Here is a 14,693-nt window from a genome sequence, read left to right as displayed (position 1 = left end):
AGGAAACTCGCGTGTTTTGACTGGTGACCAGCGCTGGTTTGGTTAACAAAAAAAAAGAAAAGACAAGACACAAGACACACAAACACACGGTACCTGAAGTCCCAACTCTAGTGCTACGTTGAGCAGGGTGATGTCAGGCGGGCTGTCTGCTGGTGTGGCTATCTTAAAGGCATCCTGGGCTAGTTTGAAGATGAGGGAAGAGGAGTGGATGTTTTTCTGGATGGCCTCCAGCACGGTTCGCAATCTCAACATGTCTCCTGAAGGCAACAAAAGAGGGCAAAAGTGAGGCCTTGAGGACATACATTCAGTGATATTGAAACAGTAAATGAAATCAGATTTCTTGGAGTAATAATGGATGATCAAATTAGCTGGAAATCTCATATTAAGTACCGGTATGTACAAAACAAAGTTTCAAAGAGCACTGCAGTACTTAACAGAGCAAAACAGGTTTTGGATAACAGGGCCCTTCATATTCTTTACTGCTCACTAGTTCTTTCATATTTCACTTACTGTGGAGAAATTTGGGGCAATAACTATAAAACCAGGTTACACTCATTACTCAAACTTCAAAAGAGAGAAATACGATACATTCATAAGGCTGGATATCGAGATCACACTAACTCACTATTCTTACAGTCTAAAGTATTAAAACTTATGGATTTAGTGACATTTCAATCTGCACAAGTAATGTTTAAAGTAAAAAATCATTCGCTACCGCATAACATTCAGAAATTATTTATTGGGAGGGAAGGGGGTTAGAATTTAAGGGGAAACCTAAACTTCAAATCTTTATTTGTGCGTACAACAAAAATAAGTTTTTGTGTATCAGTTTTTGGAATCAAACTGTGGAATGATTTGAATTTGGAGTTAAAAGAATGTACAAACATAAAACAATTTAAAAAGAAATATAAAGACATAGTTTATTTGAGGTATAAAAGTGAAGACTGTGTTTAAAGATCAGCAGCTGTGTGTGTTTTGCTATTTTGTCATGTTGTCTTTGTATGTTTGTATAGATATACGTATTATATTTATATCATAGTTATATTATATTTATATCATAGTTATATTATATTTATATCATAGTTATATTTATATCATAGTCATATTATATTTATATCATAGTTACTGTATATTATATTTATGATAGAGCTTACATTTTGTATTAAACAGGTTATTTTTGTAAAAATGATATATATTTATTTATTTATACAACTTAGTGTATAGTATAAAACATAAATACAGGCATATAATTTATGTTTAGTTGTGGAAAGGGGGTGGGATTAAATAAGTTTATACTTCTTCCCACTCCTTTTCGAACATGTAACTGAAATATGTTTTTTGATGTGGTTTTTTTTTTCTTTATGTGGTGGAATGCACACCTGTATTTGTTTCTCTCATCTTTTTTTCTTGTTTTTTTTTTTATACATGTTCGAAATAAATAAAAACGAACAAACAAATACAACCTCCTCTTGAACAACCTTTGCATATGAAACGAGTGGCTACCTTTAGCTGCAGTGAGCATGGTGGAGGCCAGCTCACACTGCTGCGACTCCAGGTGTCCCAGCGTGAACCAGCGGGGATATCTGCTCGGGACTATAGAGATGCCGTGATTAGGGTGGCTGATGTCCCCGGAGCCCGCCGACGACTCCAGCACCGGCAACCTAGAGGACACAGAGAGCAACGTCTCTGTTAAGCATTAGGTGGTAACATCATGATTCACTCAACACTCTCACACTTTTCACTTTCTGTCATTTGACATCGAAAATAAACCTAGTTCTTACCAGATGTTAAAAGTAGGCAAATACAACCTCAGATAAGCAACAGCACATGATGTGTTACAACATGCCCTCATTTATTGAGTAAAAGCAAAGCCAAAATGCAGAAGTGGCGTAAACAGCGTGTCATGAATGTTATAAGCAGCATTAATAATGGCAAGACATGAGAGAGCGGCTGTTATTTATGTTTACATGGGCCTTGTTTGTATAAAGTAATGTGTTTTCATGTTGTGGGGAGTGGGGGTCTGACCTCATGGCACGAAGAGCCACCTTGTAAGCCAGGTCTGCGTCGTGTGGCAGCAGAGCAGAGAAGAGGTACTTGGCAAAGGTGTGCATGGGAACACTCTCCCTGTGGATGACCTCCCCAAGACCGCTGAACGGACCGGCTGGACCAAGACAAAGACAGGATCATTACTGATTCATCTTTCCTTCTCATTCATTAACAAAATGGGCTGCATTTTAAAAACCGTGCTCTGGGCGATGGTTCTGGTCGTCATACCTTCTAGTAACTGCACAGCCTGTTTCCGAAGCGTCTGAACGAGGAGATCGTCCAGGTCCAGCTCTTGCAGCTTTGCAACAATCTGTTCTTCGTTACGACACACCTGCATCGCGTTGGAGACACAAAGGGCAATCCTTGTTACTACCATGTTACATTTTTCATTGAGGATTATACAAAACAAAACACAAAAGCAAAAGAGAAATATGCTCAGAAGAAGCTTGAGAAAAGGTTCACCGGACTGTGTGTGTGTGTGTGTGTGTGTGTGTGTGTGTGTGTGTGTGTGTGTGTGTGTGTGTGTGTGTGTGTGTGTGTGTGTGTGTGTGTGTGTGTGTGTGATGAAACGTTTGTGTCTTTTCAGAAAAGCTGACTTGATTTCATAAATATGTGTCATTTACACAACTTCAAACAGGAAATATTTATCTACATATAGATTTGTCACTTTCATTTGCTTTGTTTCGCTTATGTTTTTTTTTGTTTTTTCGGTATATACATTTTATGTATTCTGATTATTTTTTTGTTTTTGTTTTAACCTGTTAAACCTGAATAAATAATTAAATGAAATGAACTTGACTAAAACATGCAATCCTTTTTTCACAGAATATACATGCAACCTTCTTTATACATGAAATACAGGTAAAAAAAAAAGAAAAGAGAAAAAAAAACTTACATTTCAATAAATTTTTAAGAATGGATTTAATATTAGTTGCATCATTATATTAAAGGATGAACAATGTACTTTAACGGGGTTATACTATGAAAAGAAAATTATTTTGTGTGTCTGAAATATGAACCTAGTGAGGAGAGGAGAGGAGAGGAGAGGAGAGGAGAGGAGAGGAGAGGCTTCATCCTGTTAGACCAGCTGCTATAACCAGATGTGGAAAGAAATACTTAAAGCAGCTGATTCTGTATTGTGTCTCTGTGGTATTTCGATCAAAGCATACCATAAACATTTAATTAAAACCTCAGGAAATGGTGTGAACTTCTAAAAGACAAAGAAAAAGAAAGGCATACGTGTCTTCTAGCTCTCATCACTCCGGCATCGGTGTATAACTCTCGTAACAGTGCACATGACATTAATTGATTTCCTTCCAAAGATCGAGTACAAGGACCTTTCCCGCATGTGATTGGTCTTAAAAGAAATTCCTGCAATATTGTTGCTAATTTCGGTGACATTAAGAAAGGTCTGTGGCAGCCGTGCTAAGCTCTCTAAAGCAGATTAGCATTTACACAAAGAAACGCTCCGAGGATTTGTGTTTCTTCAGAGTGAGCTTAAGTATTGTGACTTTCTGCTTGTTTTTCAGGAAACAAAATTACTTTGACCTTTTTTCTGAGTTTGGCATTTACCTCCAACAAGTTCTAAATTGTTATGAGTTTTCCATCATGGCAAAACTGTCTCCAAAAGGTAGAATCAAACAACTGCAGTCGAGCAGCAACATATTTGAGTGAAGCATCACTACCAATGAGCAAAGAGAAGTAATCCCAACTCTACTCCGTTCTTCATGAGATCAGTTTACTTTCTGAGAAACTGACTATTACATTTGAAATTGAAAAACGTATTACCTTATCCTGTGCGTACAGTCCTTCAGGCATGATCCTCTGCTGGCCCATTCCCATCAGAGCCACCTCTAAGGCCAGAGTCAGGTAGGACTCTCCCCCTTCTGGACTCCCCCACACCGGCACGTGGTGGTAAACCGGAGGTCTGGGCTCACCCTCTGACAAGAAAAAGGAAAGAAAGTAAATAAATGAATAAAATATCAGTGGAAAACGCAGATTGCATTCACAAATGGAAGTACAAAAGAAAAGAAAGTGACGCTTCAGTTCAAACTCTTCCACTCGTGTCCTATTTATCTAACTTTCCACCAGGAAAGAATCTAAATTTAAAATGTCTTTTTTTTCCCATTGTGTTTTTATAAACTAAAATAACAGTAGCATTCATGGATCAAACAGAGCCGCGTCGAAGGCTTTAAACTTTTTCAAGCAGAAAAAATATGAAAGAAGAAACTGGAAAACAAATCCATAAAAAATACTCGATATAAACATTTTATCCCCAATATAAAAAAAGTATTTTGGCACCATTTATTCAATAAAATCGTTCCTTTCTGCTTTTTTATTTTACTTCATTTCTCTCATTGATTTCTTTATGCATGTATTTATCATCATATTTAATTCTCCAGTTTGTTGTTTCCTTGAGTACCAGGTCAATCTGACATAAACATTATCCTCTCACTGGTCACCAGAACCCTCTACAGCTGTCAGAGTACAGCCCAAAAAACTGCAACCATGCCCACTGAGTAATCTGATTACACTAGTGATGGATCAATCTCCCATTCACGGAAAATATACATAACAGACGAGAGAAGAAGAGGGGAAGAACAACATGAACGCTTGTTTTCAAGAGATTTTGAGGCAGAATCAGATGTTATTAAAACCTCTAAAAAGGGAAAACTTTATTAAGACCAGTGCTCACATGTGGAGGGCATAAAACCATCAGAAAAAAAAAAAAGTATTTGGAAAAATTTATAGTATAACATCCAATCCAATAATTAGACGTTACATGGAAACTATGTGTAACGTTAAATCAATGTGTCACTCATTTTGGCTTGTTTTCCTAAATCTGAGATGGATGAATACACAAGTATAAGTGGGAACAGATGCCAAGAGAGTCTCAGCTGTTGATTGGTGCCCATTTGCTCTCCTTTGGCCCCCCCTCCCATCATCATCATTCTTCTTAAATCCCCTCTGAGCTATAGATCCCTCCAAATCCTGTTTATCTCGGGGATATATGTGCAGTGGGTGAGTGTTTGCATGTGTTGAGGTCGAGGGAAAAGTGGAAATTCGCCTCACAGAATTAACCCCACCACCATCTAACCATCGCTCTCTCTCTTATCCTCTAAAGGAGGTCCAGAGATGTATTGATACGATGAGAACAAAGAGAAAGTAAGTGCATTTCGGTTGGATGAAGCCCAGCCCGATTCCACCCACATAACAGATTTTTCCAGCGGTTTCAACAAGGAAATATGTAAATAAATAAAAAAAAAGGTGACTAGTTTAAAAATGGGAAGAAAAAAATCATGCTAAGGTATAATTCCCCAATATATGTGCATAATTCACTCGCTCCGGCTCAGACAGACACACACACGGGTGACTTGTTAGTGGTCAGCATTGTTTAAACTGACAATCGTTCCTCTATGGCCTGGTGACGATGAGAAAACGCTATTCTGATCCGTCGCAGAGGGCACTGGTGCAAAAGAGATGGACAAGTGGAGATGCGCGCACACACACACACACACAACAGGAGTGTGTAAATGAGCAGGATGTTTCAGCCTGATCCATTCATCCCCTGGTAGTTTAAGGCCGAGCAGGCCTTGTGTGACAACACGAGCGTCTGCTGTGAGATGAGTCACTGCTGGTGAGGCTGGTTACCTCTGCTCTGCTTTTACACGGCACCGAGTGAGGATTTAAAACCTTTTGTTTTGTAAATAAGTCCTCATACTTGTGCAGGGTTGTGCAGGAGGCCTGCGAGCAGACTCATGACTGAGTATGAGCTGTTGCTGAGGTGCATGTTAAGACAATGATTTGCTGGGGGAAATTTATGAGACGCAGTAATAGTCTGGCAATGCTGCAGACGAGCCGTGTGTGCGCAGTAGGTGCATCATTTCAATTTCAATATATTCATTAGTCTGGCTACAGCTGAAGCTCATTTTCATTATGAAAGCCACATGCAAGCAAATCTTACGGGAAGAGAGATCCAGCAAATGTTTGAGTGTCTGCTCAGGTCTGTGTTTGCTACTAACCATCCAAGGCTACGTTTTACCATGCTGGACAATGTCAGGGTTAGTTTGTGGAGGTAACGAATAAAGCCCTGCCTCCTTTTTGTTATAAAAGGTTGTTTAAAAAAAAAAAAGAAAAAGAAGTATTTGATTCATAGCTTATTGTTTGGAGTACTAGACTTAACCCTTGTGCTGTCTTCGGGATCAAGGGAGGGTGAAGGGAGAAAAGATGGAAGGAAAGAAAGAAGGAAGTAAGGAAGAAAGGAGGAAAGAAGGAAGGAAGTAGGAAAGGGAGTAAGGAAGGGAGAAAAGATGGAAGGAAGGGAGAAAGGAGAAAAGAAGGAATGAAGTAGGAAAGGGACTAAGGAAGGGAGAAAAGATGGAAGGAAGGGAGAAAGGAAGGAAAGAAGGGAGAAAATGAAAGAAGGGAGGGAGGAAGGAATGGAGAGAAGGAAAAAAGAAGGGAGGGAAGAAGGAAGGAATGGAGAAAATAAGGAAAGAAGGAAGGAAAAGCAAAGAAGGTAATAAAGGAACGAATGACGAAAGGGAGGTAGGACGAAAAAGGAGTAAAGGAGGGTAAAAAAGGAGGAAAAGAGGAAAGGAAGAAGGACGGAGAGAGCATGGCAGGAGGAAAGAAGGATAGAAGAATTGGGTCATTTTGACCCAAAGACAGCACAAGGGTTAAACAGAGTTTTATTATTCCGGATTTGCATCAGAAATTAAATTTCGATGTAGCAGCAATGTGGCACAGCAGTGAATATGTTATATTTACTAGGAGACAATACTATGTTTTAACTGTCATACCTCCTGTGTCCATGCTGTTGTCGTCATCCATGCGGCACGCCTCTGTGAGCGTGACAAACAGACACCCGATGGGGTCTAAGGGGTGACCCACCCAGCCCTCCAGGTTGGTGGTGGAGGTGACGCCTCTCTGGAGAAGCTCTGCCAGGGGAAGAGGACAGAGAGCGGGCGATGTTAAAATGAGTGAGGTGCTACACTCCGTCCACAGCGCTAGCGCTGCAAACTCATCACGGTTTATGTTTCTATGAACATACCTTTCTTTTGGTGTTTGTAAATGTCCATCTGTCTCTGCTGTTGCAGGCGGAGCGTGTTGATGATGGCGACAGCCAATCGCAGGGCTTCCCTGGAGTAGCCGTGGGAACGCAGGGCGTCGACGCGGGCGCACGCTGTCGGGACGTGGTCTGTTTGGGGGAGAGGAAGGCGAGGTGAGATTACAGAAATGCTTTACTTGCTCAATCCCACGTGCGATGCTCTTCCTACTCGTGATTCGAGTCTTACTCTGACAGAAACAACACATGCATGCTTTTCTCGGAAGGGTGGGGGGGTTGACTATGCAGTGTGCAATGGTACACAGATTCCTACACACACACACACACACACACACGATGCAGCCTCAGCAGAAAGCCGGTGTGTGTCGGATAGCTGGCTTAAGTTGCAGAATCTGACAGATCTTAGCTGGAAGCTGCTTACTGCAGATGCACGCTTCAATATCAGCAGATTTACTGCATGTGTGCGAGTGTGTGTTGGGGCAGTTTCCACAGGAGACTGTGTGTGTGAAACTGTTGCAGAAACACCGTCATTCTTCTTGGAAATGAGTTCTAGTAAAGCAGAAAGTATGGGAAACTACCAGCACATGTTTGTAACTTAAATAAATATGCATGTTATAGAATTAAATACATTATAATAAATGTACACACTTAGGCCCTGTCCCAATACTCCCCCTACCCCTAGTTTTCATCCCTACCCCTAAATTTTGCGCGTTCCCGTGAGGGTAGTGGTGTCCCAATTCCTCTTTTCACCTAGGGGTAGTGGAGAAAACGAGTGTAGTGGCTATGAATTTCTCCCTACGGAGTGAGTGTTTTCGGATCCTCACTAGCTGATCTAGGGACAGAAAAATCTCCCAGAATGCTTTTCGTCGTCATTTGCGGACTGAATAAAAAAAAAACAAACATGGCGGACATTTCTTATTTTTTAGTGAATAAAATCAATATTTTGAGTTAGTTTCTGCATAAAAATGCGTTTTGATTACATTTCTAGCGAGAAATATATATTTTACTTTCATAATATTCACTCAGTGAATGTACATAATCACTTGCTTAACCGTTTGCCGAAGATCACGCCAGAATAAAGGCTGATTTATGGTTCCGCGTTACACCAACGCAGAGCCTACGCCGTTTATTTGGATAAACTGAGCCCAGGTTGGGGATCTTAACGGTTACTTTTACGCCTGAAAAAATATTAAAACTTAATAAAGTGGCATATTAACAGCGCTACAGCTGAAATTAAAACAGCTTTTGACTCTCAGCTTCCTGATTTTAGGGGTGGTGCTGAAAGTAGGAGTATTGGGACAGGCCCCTGGGAAGATTTCAAGTGCCCTGTGCCTTCTCTTTTAGGGGTAGTGGTAGTGAGGGAGGGCTAGTGGTAGAAAGTAGGGGGTGTATTGGGATTGGGCCTTAGTGTAAAAGGGAAAAAAGGCATTTTTGTGAAAGTAGGTGATAAAACTGATACCTAGCCACAGCGGCAGGCCCTGTGGGTTGAACAGCAGGCTCTCCCCCTCCCTCTGGTAGGACGGAGACATGTAGTAGTCGCTGCTGATGATCCTCTGCAGGTGGCTGTCCTGCCAGTGCAGGTCGCAGGCCTCGACGGCGCGGCTGAACACCGTCCTCTTCGGCCTGGACAGGGAGTCTGACGCCACACATAGATGCCGTTTAGTTCAGACACGTCCCCGTTTGCACTTGTAGCGTGTTCTAATCAAAATGTGGGTAACATTGTTTTACTGTGGGTTGTTTTTTGTTTGCTAACCTTGTGCGAGGTTACTCTGCGGCAGTGCGTTGGTGATGTTGGGCAGCTCGCTGCCGTAGTTGCCGTCCTCCAGCGGGCAGACGTCCGTGTCTCCCCACTTCTTCAGCTGCTTCAGCCAGCCGCTCTTCTCTTCGCTCTTGCAATGGGGATTCAGAACCACGCACACCCACAATGCACCTGGGGAGGATTGTAATTAGACATCAGCTTAGATCTCATTTGCTATCTCAAAAAGACACTGGTGACTTAGTTTTTATTTTTCCTGACAGAATCAGGAGCAGGTTCATGGATCAGTGTTTACTACAGAAAATAACACAAAACCATCCCTTTTTATCACAACCTTTTTTGTAATGGAACTTCTGTTAACCCCTTGATGCCTGATCGCATGTTTGATACATACAGTACCCCACTGAGACCTCTGCAACAACCCCCCAGATTAAAAACAAGAAGAAGAATAAAAGAAAATAAAGATTTATACCATTTAAAAATAAAATAAAAATTACAAAAAATAAAATTACCCACTGTATTTATAGATAAAAAAATAATATTACTCAGAAAACTGCTAAAGATAAAATTTGGGGTGCTTTTAATTTCAATATAAACACCTCAAATAATAATAATAATAAAAAAAAAAACATGTGTGTGTGTGTGTATATATATATATATATATATATATATATATACATACAATTTACTGTGCATCATTTCATACATCAGGCATCATAGTAGTATTATAGGATGTGTTTATTCTTGGTAAAATCATTCCAATAACACATTATTACTCAATCCTCTTTTTAATAAAAAAAAGTTTTATGGCCAAAGCATTTTCAGGGACACTTTAAAACCTCTAAAACCTTTTTTCTCTTTCTGTCTCTGTCACGTTGAAACTACGGCATCGATTTTTGTTGGAAATTGTAAAATGATTGCCATGACTCAACAAAAAAAGTGACAATTTATAACGATTCTTGAGACTGAATGCTTTTAATTTATCTCGTCTTTTGCCTCCACTTCACTCAAACTGAATGAAATATTATACATAACTAACCAGACAACCCATCCTAAGTCTTTTCCTTCTTGATACAAAGATTTACTCTGGTCTCTCTGACAGAACCAACAGATGCAGCACCAACGGAGCCAGAAAAAATGCCTGGATACAAGCGCTCAGAGACATGAAACATGTGACGTAGGTCCGGCAACAACTAGACAAGCATCAACAAATGGCATCTGAAGATAAGAGGAAACCTAAATATAATAACTATATGAAGCCGTACATCAGGGGAGGACAATCCCGGTCCTCTCGTGCCGCTGTCCTGCAGGTTTTAGATGTTTCCCTGCATCAACACACCCGACTTAAATTAAAGGAGCATCATAAACATGTCATCAAGTCTGTTAATGACACAGTCATTCGTACCAGGGTGTGTTGAAGCAGGGAAACATCTCAAACATGCAGGGCATTGGCATGCGAGGACCAGAACTGCCTACGCCTGCCCTACATTCATCTACTGACTTGGTGAAGTTTATTACATATGTATCCTGAAATACTAACTACTTTAAATCCAGTTTCTTTCTTGGGCTTATCTTTTATTTTTCTTTAATTCATTGATTATTAAATGAACAGATCTTCTGAAATATACTGAAAATCTCTCAAAAAGTGGCCTCATTTTCGGCCCGGTAGCTTCTAAAATCTCCTCGGCTATGTGCATAAACCTCCAACTGCAGCAGCTGTCAGACGTCTGCATCCCTGAGAAAAATGATCCGAGTGTCTGGCTGTTATTTCTGTCTGTGTCATGATCTCACCCGCTCACCCGGGAAGCATTCTTATTGACCTCCTAAATGCTGAGATTGATTGCAGAGAAGTTGAGCAGCCGTATTGATCGGCAGCCTTTATCATTCACTCCGTGCAGAGAGCGAGAGGCGAAGCAGGGGGAGGACGGGCGGCGGCTGACTGGATAACCTGAACATTTACTCAACCAGATGCCCGGATGCTTAATTGTGCAACTGACACCTTGGCGTTCTCTGCAGACCTCGCCTTCTCCCCTGAAGTGTATCTTTCCCCTGCATCTTTCAAGCTGACCGTCTATAATGGAAAATTACTACTCAAATACATCTTGACGGTAGCTTGATTTTTCAGAAACATTTCTTACCCAGCTCATCCCAAAGCTGCCGGCACTTGTCCGTCATGCCCGTGCCTTGCTGCCTCCACAGCGACAGCCGCGGGTCCGCCATGAACTGCTCTGTGATGAGCGTCAGCATTCTGGCACCGTTGGAGTCTCGCATTCGTAGCATCTCCCGCACCTGGAAATAGTGACAGGTTTAGTGACTGTGAGCAATCAGCAGAAGTATGACTTGTTTCTGTGTTGTCCTGGTTTCAAAAGACATAAAAAAAACCAACCTGATTGTGTTTTTAATATAATCAAAAAGTATGGTGAGAACTAATAATAAAAATATAACATTACAGTATTCCTAATTGACAGATTTTGTGAGTTTGGCTAAACCAACGCACTTCTTCCTCAATACTGTGGCTTCCCAGCACCATGTATGACATCTGATCACACGTCAACTGATGATTCACCCATCTTTGCAAGACCGAGGTGGGAGTACAGTGATCTTTTTTTTTTTTGATTAACTAAACTAAAAGTATTGGAGACTTTTTCTTGAAACATGGTTTTACTAAATAATAAATAAGACAGCTAAGCTTACTTTTAAGCAAAAGGTCCGCAAAAAAACATTTCCCAAAATTATGAGGTAAAGGATTTTTGGTCTTATCCAACCACAATGAAAGGAAAATATTGAACATCCCTTCTCTAAATACACTTTTCAAGCGATGTGAATAGAAAAGTTTGCATTTAAGAATGCTTAAAACCGTCTGAATGGCCCTTGAAGATAAAAAAGAAACGGCTGAGCATTGAGATGAAAAGCTCAGGTTTACTGGAATGATGAAGTTGTTTCACACAGATAAGAAGCACGGAGAAAGAGCATAGATAACCTCTGCAGTCCTAAAGGATTTGCAAAGCTTTATTCAACCATATTTTGCTTCTATTGATGCCTTAAGTTTGGAAAATCTGAGGTTTTTGAGATATTTGAGCTGTAGAGACGAGATGTCACCGTGGGTTCAAACTGATCATCGGTACGGTTCAATGGATCATTCTGGTATTTACTCAGTCTTCTTACGTGGGCGAGTGATCAGTAATGAATGACACAGGGAATCTCAAAGGTTGGAACTGATAAAAGCGAACCTTGGCAAACATGGAGTTGAGCTGCTTCCCGGAGCCGTAGTATCCTCCCTGGGATAAAAACTGTTTGACCTGCTCCCGGACTTGATCCTCGTCCAGATGCCAGCAGTTGTCATCGTCAATGCTGGCGCCCGCCGTCGGGTCTGGAGCACCTGAGAACACGCAAACACGCGCGGACGTTAAAGGACAGGCCACACTGCCTTTCTAGAAAATGTGTGCAGACTGCATCGCAGGAAGTCTGTATATTCACTTGGACGCTTCCTGTTTTCAATTCCAACCCCAAGGAAAAGAAAAGAAAAGAAAAAAAAAAAACACGACAATGGCCACAGGAAATGGAGCTCACTTATAGACAGCCTAATCCTCTAAAGTGCAACTCCTATTTCTTGAGGTCAATACTGACATTTCATCCGAGACATAATCTCTCGTTTCAGATGGATAGTTTGAAATCTCATCCAGAAAACAAACCTGACTTAAATTAAAAGCTCTGCTACATTGCTCCGAAACCCGCTTTACATTCAGCTAACTGTGCGCCCTCGTGACGCATTAGAGCGTCACGCAACTTGGGTTACTCATGCGCAGACAGGACAGCACTTTAGGCCGACAGTTTTTTTTGGACTTCGTGACTCCATGTGTGTCTGGCTGATACTGCTGAGAAATGTAGATATACTCTGGAGGGGGAAGCGGCTTTGATCTCGCAGGAAGCGAGCTGAGGAAAGCCCAGAGATGGGTTTCCAACTGGTTTGGAGAGCGCCACAGTAAACAGCAACATTCCTGCATCAAAGACAGCCTTGCTCCTGGCTTGATTGAACTTCAACCCCCATGATCCCTCTCTTGCAAACATCGACAGGAAGCACAGCACGGGGCTTCCTGAATGCAAGTGGTGAAATATGTCTACGTTGAGCAAGGAGGATGAAATAGGAAGGAATTGTTTGGTGAAAGGATAGTTTGTTTTTTCCCCTGATGCAGGGCTCTTCTGGTTCTCCTCCTCTTTTATCCTTCTCCTCCTCCTTCGGTACTTTCTCAGGTCTTTTCATCTCTTCGCCATCTCCATCTCCTGTCTCTCCCCCTTAGCATCCCCTCTTCACACATCTCTCCCTATGCCTACTCTTACATCCGTTTCATCAATCAACTCTTTTTTTTTCCCTCTCTCTTTGCTTTTTCCAACTCGCCCCTGTCAGTGGGAGGAGGTACTGGCTGTAGAGGGGAAACTAAGAAATCAAACGAGCCATTTGAAGCCCGGCTTGCAGCTTCGGCGGGGTAATCAGGAGCTGTAATGTGTGACAGACTGTGAGCTGGCGTGCAGCATGTTTCAAGTCTGACGGGTTTTAAGACTGGCCTGTTGCTGTGAAGATATCACTGCGGAGGGATGGATCGCACCTCTGCAGAGCATCAACTTCTCAAGAATTAAGAAAAGCTCTTTCCCCTCCCTGTTGACTGTTGTAAATGTATAGTATTAGGGGGAAAAAAATTATTACAGGTGGGATTTGGCGAATGAGCAAAATACTGAAGCTGGTATTTATTAAGTCTCAATCAGAGGATGAAATAAAAAGGTTGTGATCTCACCATGAACCTGGTTGATCTCGGAGTTGGAGGACAGGATCTCATCAGCCAGTTTCTGAGCAGTGGGAAGCACCTCAGTGTGGTGGGCTGTGATAAGATACTGGACCAGCTTCTGCAGCTGATCTCTATTCATCTGGAACAACGTCTCTGATATGGGCAGCCGTAGCTTCACCTGCACCAGACAGAAATGTTGGAGTTAGTTAGTTAGTTAATATTTATTTTGGTCAATCACAAACATAAAAATTAACAAACAGGATAACACAGGTTTTTCCCTGGTCAACATTGTGATTATTTTGACCAAAAAGGTCTGGGCTTGAAGCATAAAGCTTATCTTGCTCACCTTTTAACTGAATAGAATATACAAAAAGAACAAATAAAGTATCATAAGTCTACACAAAATAATAATAATAATAATAATAATAATAATAATGATAGCTCTGAAAACAGAAAGTGAAAAGATGCTAAAGAGAGCATCTTTAGCTATTGTTTTAGATAACTTTCTTTTTAAGGTATTAATATATGGCTTCCATATGAGTTTTTCATCAATAGTTATTCCTAAAAATTTAGTAGTGTTTGTTTGTTCTAGTTTTATGTTATTAATGATTAGGTTTATTGGAGCATTTATCATTTTGTTGCTTTGTTTGCTTGAGTTAGGCTTTTGGAAAGATTTTCAAATAGAAAACCATATTGCGCCGTAGATCTTTCGGATATTACCTGCTCAGGTTTTCGGATTCGATAAAGAGACAGCGCCACCACGTGTGCGCAGTAGAAGATGTCCCGGTTTCCGCAGCCGCAGGTGACGGAGGTGATCTTGCAGCGGTCGAAGCTGATGGCTACCTTGTGGGTTATCTCCGGTTCTGATGAGGTGGCCGGCTCCGTTACCGTACCGCTGAGATGAAATCCTGCAGAGAGGGAGACAAAGAAATGGCAGAGCCGTGAGATGAAAGTGATACTCTGATAGGATGACACTATGTGGATGGCAGCGGTTGAGAAGATAAAAAGCACCAGAGAAGAAGAAAAGAAAGCAAGAGCACAG

The 14,693-nt window shown here is 41.2% G+C and overlaps 1 protein-coding gene across 1 annotated transcript in view; it reads right to left on the bottom strand.

Moving 5' to 3' along the window:
- Window positions 1-14,693, bottom strand: part of zswim5 (zinc finger, SWIM-type containing 5) — a 66,842-nt gene that overhangs the window by 7,105 nt on the left and 45,044 nt on the right. Inside the window, exons 2-14 of the mRNA XM_061732806.1 lie at window positions 14,372-14,559; window positions 13,661-13,829; window positions 12,101-12,249; window positions 11,009-11,159; window positions 8,868-9,044; window positions 8,574-8,750; window positions 7,100-7,246; window positions 6,849-6,986; window positions 3,835-3,986; window positions 2,275-2,377; window positions 2,026-2,161; window positions 1,504-1,661; window positions 94-257 (exon numbers count right to left, since the gene is read on the bottom strand). Of these exons, the coding sequence (XP_061588790.1) occupies window positions 94-257; window positions 1,504-1,661; window positions 2,026-2,161; window positions 2,275-2,377; window positions 3,835-3,986; window positions 6,849-6,986; window positions 7,100-7,246; window positions 8,574-8,750; window positions 8,868-9,044; window positions 11,009-11,159; window positions 12,101-12,249; window positions 13,661-13,829; window positions 14,372-14,559 (2,009 nt within the window). The remainder of the gene's footprint in view (window positions 1-93; window positions 258-1,503; window positions 1,662-2,025; window positions 2,162-2,274; window positions 2,378-3,834; window positions 3,987-6,848; window positions 6,987-7,099; window positions 7,247-8,573; window positions 8,751-8,867; window positions 9,045-11,008; window positions 11,160-12,100; window positions 12,250-13,660; window positions 13,830-14,371; window positions 14,560-14,693) is intronic.

Source organism: Cololabis saira, chromosome 10 (assembly GCF_033807715.1).
Source record: "Cololabis saira isolate AMF1-May2022 chromosome 10, fColSai1.1, whole genome shotgun sequence".
Lineage (NCBI taxonomy): Eukaryota > Metazoa > Chordata > Actinopteri > Beloniformes > Belonidae > Cololabis > Cololabis saira.
Note: the sequence above shows the minus strand (reverse complement) of the source record. Positions and strands in the feature narration are given on the sequence as shown.